The 17,564-nt window shown below is 44.4% G+C and overlaps 2 protein-coding genes across 2 annotated transcripts; both read right to left on the bottom strand.

The window, feature by feature from the left end:
* Positions 1-9,053: 9,053 nt before the first annotated feature.
* On the bottom strand, positions 9,054-15,213 carry LOC144713503 (uncharacterized). Its single transcript, XM_078588097.1, has 9 exons — positions 15,186-15,213; positions 14,598-14,695; positions 12,025-12,957; positions 11,807-11,907; positions 10,854-10,923; positions 10,733-10,783; positions 10,257-10,633; positions 9,469-10,073; positions 9,054-9,151 (listed from the first exon to the last, which is right to left on the bottom strand). Exons 1-9 carry the CDS (start codon positions 15,211-15,213, stop codon positions 9,054-9,056), a joined length of 2,361 nt encoding a protein of 786 aa, XP_078444223.1.
* Positions 15,214-15,493: 280 nt separating this feature from the next.
* Positions 15,494-16,572, bottom strand: LOC144713783 (protein EXORDIUM-like 2). Its single transcript, XM_078588466.1, has one exon. It carries the CDS (start codon positions 16,475-16,477, stop codon positions 15,557-15,559), a length of 921 nt encoding a protein of 306 aa, XP_078444592.1. The 5' UTR covers positions 16,478-16,572; the 3' UTR covers positions 15,494-15,556.
* Positions 16,573-17,564: the final 992 nt, after the last annotated feature.

The following is a 17,564-nucleotide window of genomic DNA, read 5'->3' as shown; positions in this document are numbered from 1 at the left end:
GCTGAAGAACTAGATTGAATGTAGATTGAATGATTGCTCGTTTCTCATTTCTTCGTCGAGAAGATTGCCATTCTATGGTTTTCTACAACCCCTCCCCATTTGCTTCACTGATTCAGAGACAATGCATGTACATATCCGTTATTTGTTAAGTTAATTTTTTTATTCTGTTGTGTGATAAACTATACTCATTTTAAAAAATGCTGGTGAACTATAATATATTACTTGATTAAAACAACTTGGCAATATGTTGTCTCTGATAGGATCCCAATTAAAATGAGTTTGATTTACCTTCTTCTAAATACTTCCATTGCAGGAGCTCGATTTGTTTAATATACTGTTGATTTAGATCAAAACCAGTTCGCCAGATGTTGTCAGTGTATTTCCAAAAGAAATAAGTTCTATTTTTTCCGGACTTTTCCAATAACTGTAAAGTAAAAATTGTTCTTTGCCTTATTTCATGAAGGTTGGAAATCTAAGAAAAAGGTCCACATACTTTCGCACATAGTTGATTCAGAGCAAAACTAATAGGCGGGATATTGTCAATAAACACTCCTTTAGAGGTATGTTTCATCTATCTTTCTGTGTCAATCTAACATATAGAGGTATGTTCCATGATCTCCCATAAATAGATGTGAATTATAAATAGAAAGGAGAGAAATAAATTTACTCTTCATCTTTCCTTCCATATTACAAGAACAAGAATAGAGGGTAGAGGGGAGAAAAAGAGAGGAGCTGTAGATTTTCAAGCTCTCTGACTCTCTTCTCTCTTCCCCTCTACTCTCTCTTGCTCTCTCACCCTCTCCCTACTCTCTCTTGCAATTTTAAGTCCTGCTAAATTTCTATCTGACGTGTGATCTGCGTTTTTCTGAAAATATATAAATCTAAAAGTTACTCGTTGAATGAATGAATTAAGAAAGTCATCTTGTTTTTTAACTTGAGGTGTCCCTTTGAAAATTGAATAGAAAAGTTACGTATGTTGGGTATCCGCCGAATCAGTCACCAAAAAAATTGACACTATACATCACTCAAGACGGGATCAAGAATTCATTTTCTGTAAAGGTACGACCGTATGATCTCTGTTCAAAGTAGAAACACCATAGACTTTTTGAATTCTCATTCAATTAATCTCTTTCATTCGTTCAATTATGCCTCCGATTGCATAGCATGTGGAGAAGCCGGTGCAAAACACTACTCTTCAAGTAACAGGAGCAGTTGGTTGGAGGCTTGGAGCATGGAGGAGAGTGGGCCTTGGTTCCAAGAAAATTGGGCTGATTATATATTTTTCGAGTTTCAAACTCCTTTTGTCATTACGTTATCTTGACGAAACGTCAAAACAGATTCATTCCTCATATTCAGTTTCTAAAATTTGGCATTTTCTCTATCGTATACCTCTCTCCCCATGATGATGATTTTGATGAAGAGAAACTCTGAACAAAGTATAGTCATGGCGAAAACCTCAAATTTTCTCTAATCATTGTCGACAAAAAAATAATGCAATTTCTCCAGTCCAGTGAAGACCCATGATTTTTACTGTTAATAGTATCTTCTCTAAAAGAAAAAAAAAGCTAAGTGCCAGACAGAATGTGATCTTGATGATGGTTTTTCTTGGAATTCAAAGATATATATCTGATAGGTACGGTGATGCTGGTCTTTGGCATGGGGATCTACGAGCTGTTCATCAGCAACCTAGACATGGCAAAAATCTCCTCGAAGAGATCGAATCTGCTAGGGCTTCTCACCCTTCAGGCAAGTGAATTCTCGCCGATCATACTCTGTAGTTTGCTTTAAGCGTAAACTTCTGTAAAAAATCCACTTGTGTCAATGCCTCAAAATATGCGGTCTCTACAGGTTTTGATCCCAGAGTGTTAAACTTTCGAATCCTTGAAACAAAGTCCTAGAAATTTATCAGTAATTATATAGACTGTTAGTCGTCCAACAAGATCAAGCCTCATAATTAATAGAGATTGTTGCCTCCTAATCTTCGGCTAATGACCTGTTGCAGATTTTTTGTTTTATTTTCTTAGGTAATAAACTATTGGTATCTGAAACCTGCTAATCCTGTACTTTTGTTCCCACACGTTCAATTGATATTAAAATATTATTCAATTTATTAAAATGTTGAATGTTTTATTTTCGCTGGTGCGTCACTAAATTATTCAATAAATTAATAAATTAATATATTAAAATGACTTCTTGACGACTGCGTCAACAGGTTAATTATTACATTAATTATTTCACATTCCAAAAAAAATTCAAATTATTTTTTACCTGCATTTAAAAAATATATAAATGTCTCACTTTTTGTGAACAAATTATTCATTATATTCTTTAATTTTTCAATCAATAACTTAATTTATAAATTATCTACACTCGAAATTTTAGGTCAATAATTTGCAGATTAAACCATATCAAACCATACATCTCATTTTAAACAATTTGATCATTACCACCTATTTAATAATAAATTGTAACTGTATTAAAATTCCGTCACGGATGTCAACTGTGATGGAATATTCGTCATGTCACCCGTTCGGGCCACCACGTCACCGTCACGTCAACGTCACGGTTAATCCTTCACCGTCATGGCCGCTCTGATTCGTCATCATCACCATCACATTATCCGTCACGTGACCGTCACGGTGACGGGTGATGTGGCGAATGATAACTGCCGATCCCTACAGCGACGTCGTGGACTCTCAGAGACAGATATCATCCCCCACTCCATGGGCCTTTGAGCTGATCACTCGGGTCATTGGGAGCCTGTCTGTGCCCAGACCCCTTGTGTCACTAACGGGTTAAACCGCCCGTCAGACGGTCTTTAGACGTTCTTCTCGTTGATTTTATGAACTTTTGCATCAACTAATATCGTCTGCATCACACATCCACGCCCGTCCCCATGTGGTGTAACACGTGGCACGTCGTGTTACATCAGATTTACTCCTGGCATAGGTGTCAGAGAAATCTTTATTTGATCTTAGACAAAGAAGAAGACGAGATCCAAGAATAACTTAGATGAATTTGAAGACACTACGTAGACTGATGAAGATCCAATTACTGATAGGGCTCTATTCTTGGCACAAGTAAATCTGAGATTAGCACAAAGACCTTGTCCTCTAGGAGCACTAAAGTTTTGGGGAAGAATCAATGGTTTTCTGGTTATAGTTCTGGCAGATGGTGGGGCCACGCACAATTTTATCAACCTTGCGACATGACCAGCTGCATCTACTTCTATTTCAGAGAGTCCAAGAATTGATGTGATGATGGGAGACGGTGCTCTCAAATCTTCCGAGGGTATATGCTTAAATGTTCCTCTGCACATTCAGAGTTTAGGCATCAAAAAAGACTTTCTTCCTTTGGCTTTGGGAAGATTTGACATAATATTGGGAGCGCAGTAGCTGAGATCGTTAGATTGGTTTCTCTCCAACAACAATCTTTTAACTCTAAAGGTGTTATGGCAAGATCACCTTTAAAAGTAACACAATTTTATAGGTAATCTTGCCATAACACCTTTAGAGCTCAGACCTTCGGGGGAAAGTCAGAATTTACAAGCCCAGGAAATTCTTAGAGGGAAAAGGCAATTCAGGAAACTATATACTCTATGCGATCCAGTGAAATCCGCGGTGCAACTGACTTCTGTTTTTTAAAAATATAAAGTCTTTATCCTACTGTTTTCAACCCCATTGGTACATTACCACCCAAGTTAAGTTCAGATCATAGAATTCATTTTATTTCGGGATCAAGACTAGTAAATACCAGACCATACACATATTCACAATTGCACAAAAATCAAAGTGAAAAAATTTTACAGGGTTTGATAGACTCAGGAGTAGTGAGACCTTCTACAAGTGCTTTCTCCAGTCCAGATTTGCTCATTAAAAAGAAGGATGGTGGATGGAGAATTTGTATTGATTACAGAAGTCTAAAAAAAATCACTGTCCCAAATAGATATCTGATCCGCAATCTAGATGAACTGTTTAAAGAATTACATGGGGCTTCCATATTTACCAAGTTGGACCTAAAGTCTGGATATTTCCAAATAAGAATGCATGAGGAAGACATCCTAAAAATGGCTTTCAAGACTTGTATGGGGCATAACAAGTTTACAATCATGCCTTTTTGTCTGTCCACCACCCCCGCTACATTTCAGTCTTTGATGAATACAATCTTCAGACCATACTTAAGAAAATTTGTGTCAGTATTCTTTGATGACATACTGATTTACAGTGGAGGCCCTATATAACATTATCAACATCTCAGATGGGTTATGGATGTTCTGCCTGACAAGCAATTATGTATAAATGCCAAGAAAATACAGTTTTCATCAAGACAAGGGGGTTGAAATAGACGCTAACAAGATAAAGTGATGGAGCGAGCAATCCCACTCCATCAGAGACGTCATCAAAGCCCACACCGTCGTCGTCAACAACCGACGGTCTGAGCCCAACCTGACTGGCACGCCAAGGAGAAGGCGAAGATACACCCATGCTCATAGGTTTTGATGTGTTTCGGGCCATGTCCACTTGCACGGCCCTTTTTTTTTCAAAAATCTATTTTATTTCTGTTCATTTGTTATGGTATTTAAGGGGGCCCCTATGTCTAATGGACCCCCTCTTGTGGACCTCTATTAAGAGGCCCATCACCATCCCTCTATAAGGGATGGAGTGGGCGCCCTAGCCTCCTTGGTCAAAGTCAAGTTAATTTTTTGGAAGGGACCCACTCACGATCGTGTGAGAGAGAGAATAAGAAGACAGAGGAGAAGAAGGAGAAAAAGACAGGAAGAGGAACTCACCACCGACCATGTCGCCTGTGCACTCACACAGCTCCGCCATCGAGCTGTCATGACCTGTCAAGCCGTCGCGACCTGCGAGTCATCGAGCCGTCGAGCGCCCATTCGCGACCCGCCACCAGCTGTCGTCTCGCCCGTTCGCGCTGAGCTGCCAAACCGCCATCGCGTGCTGCGTTCATGGGACACTGTTGAGTCGCCATCGCCGTCGACGCTCGCCACGCCACAGCCATCGCCCGTCTAACTGCCATCACCATCGACGCTCAGATTGCCATCGCTGACACTCGTTGTGCCGCTGCCAACGCTCGTGCCACAGCTGCAAACTCTCGCCGTGCCACTGCCATTGCCCGCCTGACTGTCTCTTCCCATGCTCGCACTACAAATATTCGCATCACTGCTGCCAACGCTCATCGTGCCAACGCCAACGATGCTCGCCGCACGGCTGTCGCCTGGCTGCCGTTGACACCCACGCCGCCCGTGCCTCAACATCAATGCCGCCACAACGCTAGTGTTGTTCACCGCACGCCCACGCTGATCTGTTGATCGCGCTGCGTTTGGTCCCTGGACCCGCATCCAACGCCCGCTTGCCTACACACTCCGCAACATGCCCGTTGTTGGCGCCCGCGCATGCATGTGCCCGCGCAGTCGTGCTGATCATCCGCCTGCGTGCCGCACTGATCATCTGCCTGTGCGCTGCGCTGATCATCCGCCCACGCGCCGTGCTGATCATCAGCCCACGCGCTGCCCTGCTATGCACTGTGCTGCACAAACAACTGATGTTGTGCCGACCTTGAGCCTTCACTCAATCTCCATCTTCACTTCCCAACTTCACGTCTCCTAAGCCACAACCCCGCCACCAGTCGAGGGATGTTGTGCCTATCTCCAGCACAACTCCACTGAATCCGCCTGTGCAGCTCCCTACGCCGATGAGTATTTTTGACTTCGGACGATGCCATCAAAATGGTACCTCGCTCACCTAGCTTGCCAAATTAATTTGTCTTCTGTCGTATACTTTTCATCTGTACTCCACCACGCTCGGGTTAGAATAGGTGAGAGGGTAAACTACCACCAGAGATTTTACTCAAGTGATTTCTTAGATACGTGCCATGCCCGCCCGTTACGTGTTAGCGCCAACAGACTTAGTCCACTGGGTGCCGTAGTTGCCATCATTGCTTCGGCAAGGGTCAGGAAGTCATCGGCATTGTCACCGGTCTCCCACCCCAGGGCTTGGAGCTTGGTGAAACCCCTAAGAGTCAGCCCTGCACGTACTCCCACCTAGGGCATCGCATTACGTAGTTACATCTCTGTAGGTTATTACCTGTCGAACGACGTTCAATATCATAAAGGCTATTCAAAATTTCCCCAGACCCACTTCCCTAAAACAGCTAAGGGGATTCTTAGGCATGCCCAATCACTAGAGATGATTCATAACGAAGTATGCCATGATGACACAACTTCTCAATCGCCTACTCAAGAAAAATGCTTTTCAATGGAGTGAATTAGCTAAAGAAACATTCAAAACCTTGAAGATAGTTATGTCCACTACTCCAATACTAAATTTACCAGATTTTACCAAGCATTTCTATGTCGAAACAGATGCTTTGGGTTTTGGCGCATAAGAAGCTCATACTTCTTCTCAATCGGATAATGCAAGACAATTATCCTATATCATACTTCAGCAAGGCACTATCAGAAGAAGCTCAATCCAAATCTACTTATGAGACAGAATTGATGGCTTTAGTGTGGTCAGTCCATAAGTGGAGACATTACCTCATTTTCAAGAAGTTTTTTTTTCATACCAATCAAATTACCTTACAATTTCTTTAGGACCAAAAATAAATATTGTTACAATTTCATAAATGAATTTCCAAACTATTGAGTTTGATTTTGAGATCAAATATAAAGACGGGAAGCAAAATATTGTTGCGGATTCACTATTATAATCGATGGAAGAGTTATTCCTAGGAAGTCTCACCATGACACATTGGCTATACCGATTGACTTTGGAAAAATAAATACAGGCAGATCCAAAATTACAAGCCATCAAGCAATATTTATCAAACAATGGCCAGAGTCACCCAAATTACTCTCTATAGAACAATCTGATATTTATAAAAAGCGATTAGAAATCCCAACTGTGTCATCCTTGATACCATTAATTTTAAAGGAGCTGCATGACACTAAGATTGGGGGGCATGGTCAATTACTTAGTACTTATAAAAGAATATCTCAGCAATTTTAGTGGCAAGGTTTGAAAGGTAAAATCAAAACTTATGTATTAGAATGTCACAATTGTCAGACACACAAGTCCTCATCGTTAAAGCCAGCCGATATTCTACAACCTCTACCTATAGCTGATCAAATATGGAGGACATCTCTATGGACATCATCTAAGGTTTGAAAATATCTCATGGTTTAAATGCAATCCTGGTCGTGTTAGACAGATTGAGCAAATATGCACACTTTCTGGCAGTCAAGCACCCCTTTTCAACACAAACTAATGCAGAAATGTTTCTTAAAGAGATTGTAAGACTACATGGTGTCCTTATATCTATAATCTCATACAGAGGAATAACTTTTATAAGTGTGTTTTGGAAAGAATTTCACAAGCTACAAGGAAAGACCTTAATTTTCAGTTCTTCTTATCATCCTGAAACGGATGGACAAACACAAACTGAAACAATTTTTCAGAGGTCTCGAATGTACCATCCGATGTTTTTCGTCTGAATGTCCTAAGCAATGGATGAAATGGCTACCATAAGCCAAATACAGTTACAACACCTCTTTCCATTCATCTATAAGGATGACTCCTTTCAAGGAAGTCTATGACAGAGATCCACCTACCATCGTACGCTATGGTTCTCCAAGTACACCTATAGACTCATTGGACATCATGTTACAAGAAAGAGATAGCATATTGAGACTACTGAAGACCCATTTGTCCAAGGCCCAGAATTACATGAAACATTATTCAGATAAACACAGGAGAGACATTCACTTTTTCGAAGGTGACAAGGTTTATTTTGAAAATAAGACCATATCGCATGAAATCGCTGGCAAACAGACGATCAGAGAAATTAGCGCCCAAGTGTTTTGGTCCCTACACGATTCTACAAAAAATTGGCTCAATAGCATATAAGCTAGACTTACCTTCTTATGTCGAAATTCATCCTGTTTTCCACCTTGCTGACGATTTGGAATGGCAGGTATATCCTGACTGCATCTTGTCTTACCGTTTCAATAATAATGGTCTCCAAGTTATCGTCAAGTGGAAGAATCTTCCTATTTATGAAGCGACATGGGAAGACCTAGAAGTCATACAAAAGCAATTTCCAAGTTTTCTAATTGGAGACCAATTTGTTTTCGGGAGGGGAGTAATGATAAGGTCCCTTAAAGGACTTAGCAAAGCTCCAATAAGAGGAGTTAATTGTACGTGTGAGCAAGAATAAAGGGCGAGAAACAGTTCCTATAAATATGGGTCAAGAAGGCAGAAGTGGGCAACATATTTTTGAATTCAAGAATTCGCGAAGCGGTTGTTCGGGCGCAGCAGGATATACTCCGAGCTTCTAAGGAGCGGGATTGATTCGATCCCTCTCAGTTCTTCCTCTCATGGAGATTTGATCCAAACTGTTATCTGCATTCTTTCATTTCAAACTCTCCTTTATTCCTTCTCTTGAGAACTATTGTGTCGAAAGATCTGTAGATCTTCATATTAAGGAGAATATCCAATTCAGGATCGTTACATATTATAAATGAATTAAAACTTACAGTAGCAGGTATCCATCCGACTTCCAAGTGATAAAAGGTCGGCAATAATTATCATGCATGATCCTGTCCAAGATGATAGAACTAAACATGTGACATTGATTGACATTTCATAAAAGGAAGGTTACAATGAGTAATTAGTACCCCATACATCAAGATAACAGAATAGGCGCACATATATATCTGTCAGAGGATGATTGGCAAGTGTTCAAATTTGAAGATTTATTTGTAAGCTAAGTGTGCAGGACCTGCATACTGTTGGGATAAAAATCCACAACTGCCACTCCTTGGCAGCACAGGTCCTGGTGGGAGAGAACAAGGGAGAAGAAGAAAGGAAAAACCCAAAAGAAGTAAACCTCGTTCTAAGAAAGAATGTTCCACATTGTCCCTTTTGTCAAAGGAAATTTTAAGCGGGAAAGGAAGAGAGTGATGATCAGGAAATAAATAAAAACTTTGGGGGACCCAGTCAAGGTCAAACCCCACAATCTCCCCCATGATCTTGACGTCATTTCCCATCGACGCTTCGAACTCCCAGCTTCACCCGCAACTCCCCGAACTTCACCCGCCCGAGAGCTTTCTTGAATATGTCAGCCAGCTGATCTTCTGAACTGACATGATGCACATTAACTTTACCTTCTTCAATGTACTCCCTGATAAAATGAAACCTTGTGTTGATGTGCTTCAAGCGACTATGCTAGACGGGGTTCTTGCTAAGGGCAATGGCAGATTTGTTGTCGACCATCAGTCTCACAGGCTTCGGACGTTATCCTTTCAATTCTGCAATCAACCTGGCCAACCAAATTCCCTGACATGCCGCAGTAGTCATGGATATATACTCGGCTTCACATGAAGAGAGAGCTACGATCTTCTGCTTCTGTGAAGCCAACTTATCAGGTTTGGTCCGAGGAAGAATGCCATACCAGTGGTGCTCTTGCGGTCATCAAGGTCTCCAGCGTGGTCACTATCGCAATAGCCAACCAGCTCTTGTTCCCCGACTGCTTTCTCATAACATAGACCAAGGTCTAATGTTCCCTTGATATACCTTAAGAGCCTCTTCACCGCCGTCATGTGTTCAGCCGTCAGTGTCTCCATATACCCGCTTAGAATTCCCACAGAATAATTTAAGTCAGGTCTGGTATGAGTCAAATAACTTAGGTTGCCGATCAAACTCCGGTAATCCGTGGAGTCAACAAGAGCGGACGAGCCTTCAATGGTAAATTTCTGTCTTGCTTCAAGTGGCGTATGGACTGGGTTGCAATTCATCATCCCACTCTGCTGTAGGATCTTCATTGCATAACCTTTCTGACTCAGTTTGATCTGCCCATCTAACTGAATAACTTCTATGCCCAAGTAAGAGTTGAGCAATCCCAAGTCGCTCATCTCAAACATGTCCATCATCTCGCCCTTGAACGCCTTAATGTGACAGCTCTCTGGCCCGGTCATGATCAAGTCATCAACATACACTCCCACGAGCAAGTGCACATCATCTGCAATCTTCATGTAGACTACGTGCTCCTGGACAATCCTGGTAAAACCAATGGAAATGAGAAATTTATCCAACTTGGTATACCATGCTCGCGGTGCTTGTCTTAGGCCATACAAGGCCTTCTTCAGCTTCAGAACCATATGCTCTTTGCCCCTCTTTGTGAACCCCTCGGGTTGCTTCACGTACACTTCTTCTTTTATCTCTCCATTGAGAAAAACTGACTTGACATCAAGATGATGCAAGTCCCATCCTCCTTGTGCTGCTAGAGCCACCAAGACACGGATGGTGTCCATTCTCGCCACTAGTGCAAACGCCTCCTCGAAGTCAACTCCAAGCTTCTGGACGTAGCCCTTTGTGACCAGTCTGGCCTTGTGTATCACCACTTCTCCTTGTGAGTTCTTCTTGAGCTTGAAAACCCACTTAAGGCCGATCGTCTTGCAGCCTTTTGGTAGATTCACCAGCTCCCATGTCTGGTTCTTCCCAATGGAGTCCATCTCCTCCTTCATGGCACGTCTCCACACCTCCTCCTTGGAAGCTTCTAGGAGATTTTCTGGCTCCCCCTCAATCACCAAGCACTCTTCTTGGTCAAGGTGGACTTGCTAGGTGTCTTCATAAACTCGACGTAAACCTCTGAACCTCCTAGGCGATCTCTCTTCAGTAATGAGAAGAGGATCTCCATCCCATGGTTCAAGGCTCACTTCATGCGGAGGTGATGCAACATCAGCTTCCTCCACCAGTATCTCATCCACCTGATTATCACAATCGTCAGTTAACATATAAAAATCATGAGAGAGCAGGGTACTTTTGCTTCTTCTTCACTTCATGGACATCCCAGTCCCACTTTGCATCTTCGTCAAAGATGATGTCTCTGCTCACATGCACCTTTCCACTGTTAGGGTCATAGCAACGATAAGCTTTAGACCCAATTTCATAACCGATGAAGACCATAGGCTTACTTCGGTCATCCAACTTGTTCAAGTGCCCCCCCCAGCACTTTCTCATGAGTTAGGCAGCCAAAAACTCTAAGGTGTGCAACCTTAGGCTTTGACCTTGTCCAAGCTTCATACGGTGTAGCTCCTTCTAGGCTTCTAGTCGGAGCACGATTCATGAGATACACTGTAGTGCTCATTGCCTCTCCCCATAGCTCCTTGGGAAGGCTTCTCCCATTCAACATAGATCGCACCATGGACATAATTGTCCGATTCCTTTTCTCAACGACACCATTCTGCTGCGGAGAATATGGAGCTGTCAAGTGTCTCTTTATCCCATGCTTATCACAATAAGCTGAAAACTCTGTTGAAGCAAACTCTCCTCCTCAATCAGACCTGAGAACTTTGACCTTCACATTCTTCTCGCCTTCCGCGATCTCCTTAAACTATGTGAAAGCGCCATGAACTTCAGACTTCTTCTTCAGCAAGGCAACATAAGTGAGTCGACTAAAATCATCAACTATCAACATAAAATAAGAATTACCACCCCATGTCGACGGAGTGATCGGACCACATAAGTCAATGTGCAGCAACTCAAGTGGTGTCTTCGCTGTATATAATGATGAAGATGGAAATGGAGCTCTCGAATGCTTGCCTTCTATGCAACTTCGACATAACTAGTTTGGAGACGGTAGAGAGGGTAATCCTTCGACCATCTCTCGATTAGCCATCAACTTCAATGCTTGGTGGTTGAGATGCCCATAGCGCTCATGCTATACTCGGGCAAAATCATCAACCGACACCAAACACCCTCTGATAGTGTTTAACTTCAACAGATATAACCGGACATTGGTCTTCTTTACACGAGCCAACAGTCTCCCTTGCTGATCGTATATGATCAAATGACCACGCTCCATCACAGTCTTGTCGCCTTGTTCATCAAGCTGCCCAATACTGAAAATGTTAGAGCGTAATGTAGGGATAAAGAGAACATTACTGAACGTCATTTCTCCTCCACTTTGACATTGTAGTATGATGCTTCCTTTGCCTTGAATATCCACCTTCGACCCATCGGCAAAACAAACACTGCCGAGGTGTGCTTCTTCTAGCTGATAGAACAGACTTCTCATGCCCGTCATATGGTTGTTGGCCCCCGTATCAAGGTACCACATATCTGGCATCGGAGGATCTCCCTCGCTCCCCTGGAGTAGTGCATGATCCAAAGGCTCTGTCAACGTCATCAGCAAAGCCGACTCGCCCTTCTCCTCGGCGTTGGCCAAATTTGCCTTCTCCTCTTTCTTGTCGCTCCGGCATTCAGAAGCAAAATGCCCAAATTTTTGACAATTGTAACATTTGATTTTTGACTTATCTCGAGGTCTGTAGTCCTCGTCTTTGCTCCATCCTTTGCCATCATTGCTTTGGCCACGACCTCTTCCTTCACCGCGTCCACGTCCACGGCCACGGGAGTTTTTGTCTTTGTCTTTCTTCTTGCCCTTTCTGATAGCTCTCGCTAACAGAACTTGCTCCTCTCTTCTTGATTGGCGATCCTTCAACTTGTCTTCATGTATCTTGAGGGATCCCACGGCTTCTTCCAACGTCATTGACTCCATCTCCCCAAATTGCTCAATGGAGGATGTAATAGAGTCGAATTTTGCCAGAGTAGCTCGGAGTAGCTTGGCCACGACGTCTCCTTCTTCTAACTTCTCTCCCATGGTCCTTAGCTGAGTGACAACTTTGGACAGCTTCCTTGCAAAACCACACACAAGCTCATCTTCTCCCATGATGAGCAGCTCAAACTCGCGTTTGAGGGCTTGCACTCTAGCCTTCTGAACACGAGCAGCACCCAAGTTCTTTGTCTTCAACATCGTCCACGTCTCCTTGGCCGTCAGCTGGCTATCCAGCTGAGCCAATATCTCATCAGATATTGCGCCATAGATAATCGACAATGCTTGCCGATCCTTCTTCTTTGTCACCGTCTCCGCCTCAATGATCAGCTCAAATTAGGTGATTTTTTACTGGTTATTAACTGGTTAATCGTGTGAGGATTTGAGCTATGCAACAATATTTTTTAACCTCACAGCCTTAGGGCGAGTAAGGTGTCGATCCACAGGGAGCAGATAAAACAATAGCAGTTCCTTTCAATTCAATTTATATATTTTTTTTATCTCTATATTCAGTTATAACAATCAGCTAAATTGTCTTCAGTAAAATTCTACAGAGTGCTCTCGAGTTAGATTAATTTAGCAGAATATTCAGTAAATTGTTTTTGACTTAAAGGTTCAATTCTGCCCTTTGAGGCAATTTTACAAACACCTAGCAGGCGCACTTGCGGTGCTTCTGCTTGCAGCCTTAGCTGTGTGCAGACGTGCCTACAGGTGCGTCTGCGTGCAGCACGCGCGCGCGTGCAGCTCACCTGCACGCGAGCGTGCCTGCGTGCGGGTGGGTTGCGCGCATCTAGCTTGCGCGCAGCAACGGCTGTGCACGGGCATGGCCTGTGCGCGGCACTCGCTGTGCGCGGGCGCGGCTTGCGCGCAGCTACTGCTGTGCGCGGCACTTGTTGTGCGCAGCCGTGGTCCGCGCACGGCGTGAGCTGTGTGCAACCTTGCTGCGCGCGGGCGCGGCTTGCGCGCAGCAACTGTTGTGCGCGGGCGTGGCCTGCGCGCGGCACTCGCTGTGCGTGGCCGTAGTTTGCGCGCGGCGTGGGCTGTGCGCAGCCTTGCTGGTCGTGACCTTGGCTGCGGGCGGCCTTGGTTTTGCGCAGCCTTGCCGTGCACGGCCTTAGCTGCTGCCGTTGAGGCCAAATTCGAACCAGGCACAATTGGAAAACTGAGGATTTGAAGAGAAACGAAAAGAGAATCGATTTGAACAAACTATAAACTTGAAATCAAACCAAAAGAAGAACAATTTCAGTTTGAATCATTGGAAGACCACTGGTGTGAATCTTACAACCCAACCTAGATTGTCTGATAGAGAGAGAATTACACAGTTACTGAAACTTGGGAAATCGCTCCAACCTTGTGTCACGATCCTTGCGGCGAGGTGGAGGTCGTCTAGCCCGAGCTACTCCTCAGCTTGCTCCTTCTCTCCAGCTCCAATGCTCATCAGCTCTTGGAGGGTGCAGAACTCTCCTTCTCCAAGCCCTAACCTGTTGAGACAGAAATTCTGGACAACCTAAAATGCTCTCTCAAGAGGCTATTTATAGGTTTCTCTAATTTTTGTGCTTCTTGGAGTTTTTACGGCTTTTCTTCCTTATAATTTTTTCCAGCTCCTCTTGGTCACTTGTTTTCTACTTTGTGCTTGATCCACATCTGAACTCATTAATCCAATAAGTGAGATCTAATCCACTTGATTCAGAGCATCAAGTGGGGTTAGTAAGTAGGAAAATAATGCACATGAAATATAACTAATGTGGACTAAATGTATGCAAATGACACTTTGATGCTCAGAGAATCCTTAATAATTTTATGACATATTGAGAGTAATCACTCAATATCTTCCCATAAGCCATTCGCCTCCAACAGAACTTGCATTATCATAGCCCATAGAGAATAGTTCTGCTTGGAGAGAACAGGGAAACCATGTCCAGTCTCGACCAGAGACCTGGGCATCACGACAGAGGTTCCAGCAGACTCACCTTCTGCTGAAGACATCCCACCAGCTTGCGAGGCAGATTCACCAGCCCGTCGTGGCATGGATCTGCTCTTGCTTCCTCCTTGGACCAGACTTCAAGCTCTGATACCAAAGGTTGGGATAAAAATCCACAGCTGCCACTCCTTGGCAGCACAGGTCCTGGTGTGAGAGAACAAGGGAGAAGAAGAAAGGAAAAACCCAAAAGAAGAAAACCTCGTTCTAAGAAAGAATGTTCCACATTGTCCCTTTTATCAAAGGAACTTTTTCTCGGGAAAGGAAGAGAGTGATGAGCCGGAAATAAAAAAAAACTTTGGGGGACCCAGTCAAGGTCAAACCCCACACATATTTGCATCGGGAAAGGAAGAGAGTGTCAATCAGAAGACCTGAGGGAGGGTAGCAAGAGGAAAGCTCTGAGGAAGGACATTAAATTGAAATAACTTTAGTGTTTTATCTTATTTATATTCGAACACAAACATTATACGAATATATTTTGGGGAATCCGGGGTATCCATGAATAATTAAAGCCTCGTATTCCTTTCTTGATGTCGAAAATGCGTTAACTCTCGTTCATGATTCGTGGATCTTCCTGGACCTAGAGCTTCCTGGAGCAAAGCTCTCATTTGTTTCCGCTGGATCTTGGTAAATGCATAATGTATATTTTCTTGATTTTCTTCATTCAATATCTACCATTCCGTATATCGATCACAAGCAAAATATATTATGATGCTTGGATAAACATTTTTGCGTGACATTTTTACTACGAGAATATCTTGCTGGAAAATAGTTTTAATATTTTTACTACGAGAATATCTTGCGTGACATTCATTAAAAACCACTTGGGTGTCGGCGAAACTGTTCAGCACAAATGGTTCAATCGGAATGAGCGCCCAAATCGCATCGTTTCTATGTAGAAAAATCTTTCTTCCATTATACCCTACGGCGGCGACATCGTACACTTATCATTTACACCAGCGGTGAGCAGCGAGATGTACGAGGATCCCACATTGCCGGCAATAAAAACCGTCGTCCTTCCAATCCGTTGGCGTTGTAGCTGCCGCCGGTGTCGCCGTCGACGAGCCGCTTCCCAGGATAGCCGGGGTACGCTTCCGCACCGAAGATACCCTGGCACGCAGACGCGGCTTCAAGCGGTGCCTCTTTGGCGCCCTGGAAGTACCCGTTCCCAAAGGGGTTGGTCGCCGTGCCCGCAAGCAACGAGGCCAGGTTGATCACCATCCCGTCCACGCCGACGTCGCCGTTGGGCGCCACCAGCGGCAGCGTTTGCGGGCCGTAGATGGGCTGGTGGAAGGGCCACGCGCACTGCCCCGGGCACTGCGTCTCCGAATTACCCACCCATATGAACGGCGAACCGGGGCGCCTCTGTCCGTGCGTCCCGCACCGGCTCATGCAGAACCCCTCCACCGCAACGTCCGCCGAGGTCAGCACCACGGCGACGCCCGCGCTCGCCCCGGCCTTCCCGGCCAGGGTCACCAGGTCGGCGGACTTGAGAGACTTGCCCAGAGAGTACTTGTCGTCATTGATTTGGCTGCCCAGCGAGATGACCGCCGTCCCCCCGGTTCCGTAGGCGCCGGTGGTGCTCCACCACGAGGCCACCGAAGGGTTGGAGACCGGCTTCCCTGTGAAAGAACGGAGAAAGTCGACGATGATGGCACGCTGCGAAGGCGAGAATCGCCCGTACCAGACCAGGTCGACGGTGACGCTGCCCTTGAGGAGAGGGCCGGACTGGTACTTGAAAGTCAGGGCCGGCTCCTTAACGAGGGCGGTGAGCTTGCGCGGCAAGGCGGAAGCAGGGAAGAGACACGAGTACAGGAAGACCAGAGCGAGGACGGAGGAAACAAAAGGAAGAGAGTCTTTCCTTGATGCCATGGAAAGAGTAAATTCGCGTTCGGCTGAGCACAGAGGAGAGGGCACCAGAGGCTGGTGTCTTCCTTGGTGATAGAGGACGAAAAGCGTAGTGCAAGAACCAATCAAGTATACGTATATATATATAGGACGAAAAGCGCGTGTGACCGAAGCCAGCTTTACTTAAACTCAAACTATAGAGCGAAGTGGGCCAATGATCACGGAATAGAAGATAGCAAGGGAGGAGGCAAGAGCAAGGTCCTTTGCCCAAGTGGGGGGACAGCTGCATAGAGAGAGAGAGAGAAAGAGAAAGAGAGAGTGGGAGAGAGAGAGAGAAAGGGGGAGAGAGAGAGAGAAAGAGAGAGAGATAGAGAGAGAGAGAGAGAGAGAGAGATAGAAAGAGAGAGAGAGAGAGAAGGAGAGAGGGAGAGAGAGATAGAAAGAGAGAGAAAGGGAGAGAGATAGAAAGATAGAAAGAGAGAGAGAGAGAGAGAGAGAAGGAGAGAGAGATAGAAAGAGAGAGAAAGGGAGAGAGATAGAAAGATAGAAAGAGAGAGAGAGAGAGAGAGAGAGAGGGAGAGAGAGATAGAAAGAGAGAGAAAGAGAGAAAGAGAGAGAGATAGAAAGAGAGAGAAAGAGAGAAAGAGAGAGAGATAGAAAGAGAGATAGAAAGAGAGAGAAAGAGAGAAAGAGAGAGAGATAGAAAGAGAGAGAAAGAGAGAAAGAGAGAGAGATAGAAAGAGAGAGAGAGAAGGAGAGAGAGAGATAGAAAGAGAGACTTGCATTTAAGTTAAGAACGGAGAACCTTTTTTTATATTATCAATTAAGTACCCACTACCGAACAACAGAGGGCCAGTAGTGCCCTGCTGGCGATTGGTTTGCTGGCATTGACAAGACTGAGAGCAATGGAGACAAGGCCCAGAGTCCATCATACTTCACGTATACTGTCGGTTCCCTCCGCGTGCAAGCCGGACTCTCAGCTGGATTCGCAGCAGTCTTTACGCGTTCTTCACTCTCTTAAAATGCACATCCTACCACGTCAAGATAGATTAAACATATGTTTTCCCATCAAAATCATCTGGGCCACGAGGCATATTTAAATCCACCATTA

Source organism: Wolffia australiana, chromosome 16, assembly GCF_029677425.1.
Source record: "Wolffia australiana isolate 7733 chromosome 16, ASM2967742v1".
Taxonomy (NCBI): Eukaryota; Viridiplantae; Streptophyta; class Magnoliopsida; order Alismatales; family Araceae; genus Wolffia; species Wolffia australiana.
Note: the sequence above shows the minus strand (reverse complement) of the source record. Positions and strands in the feature narration are given on the sequence as shown.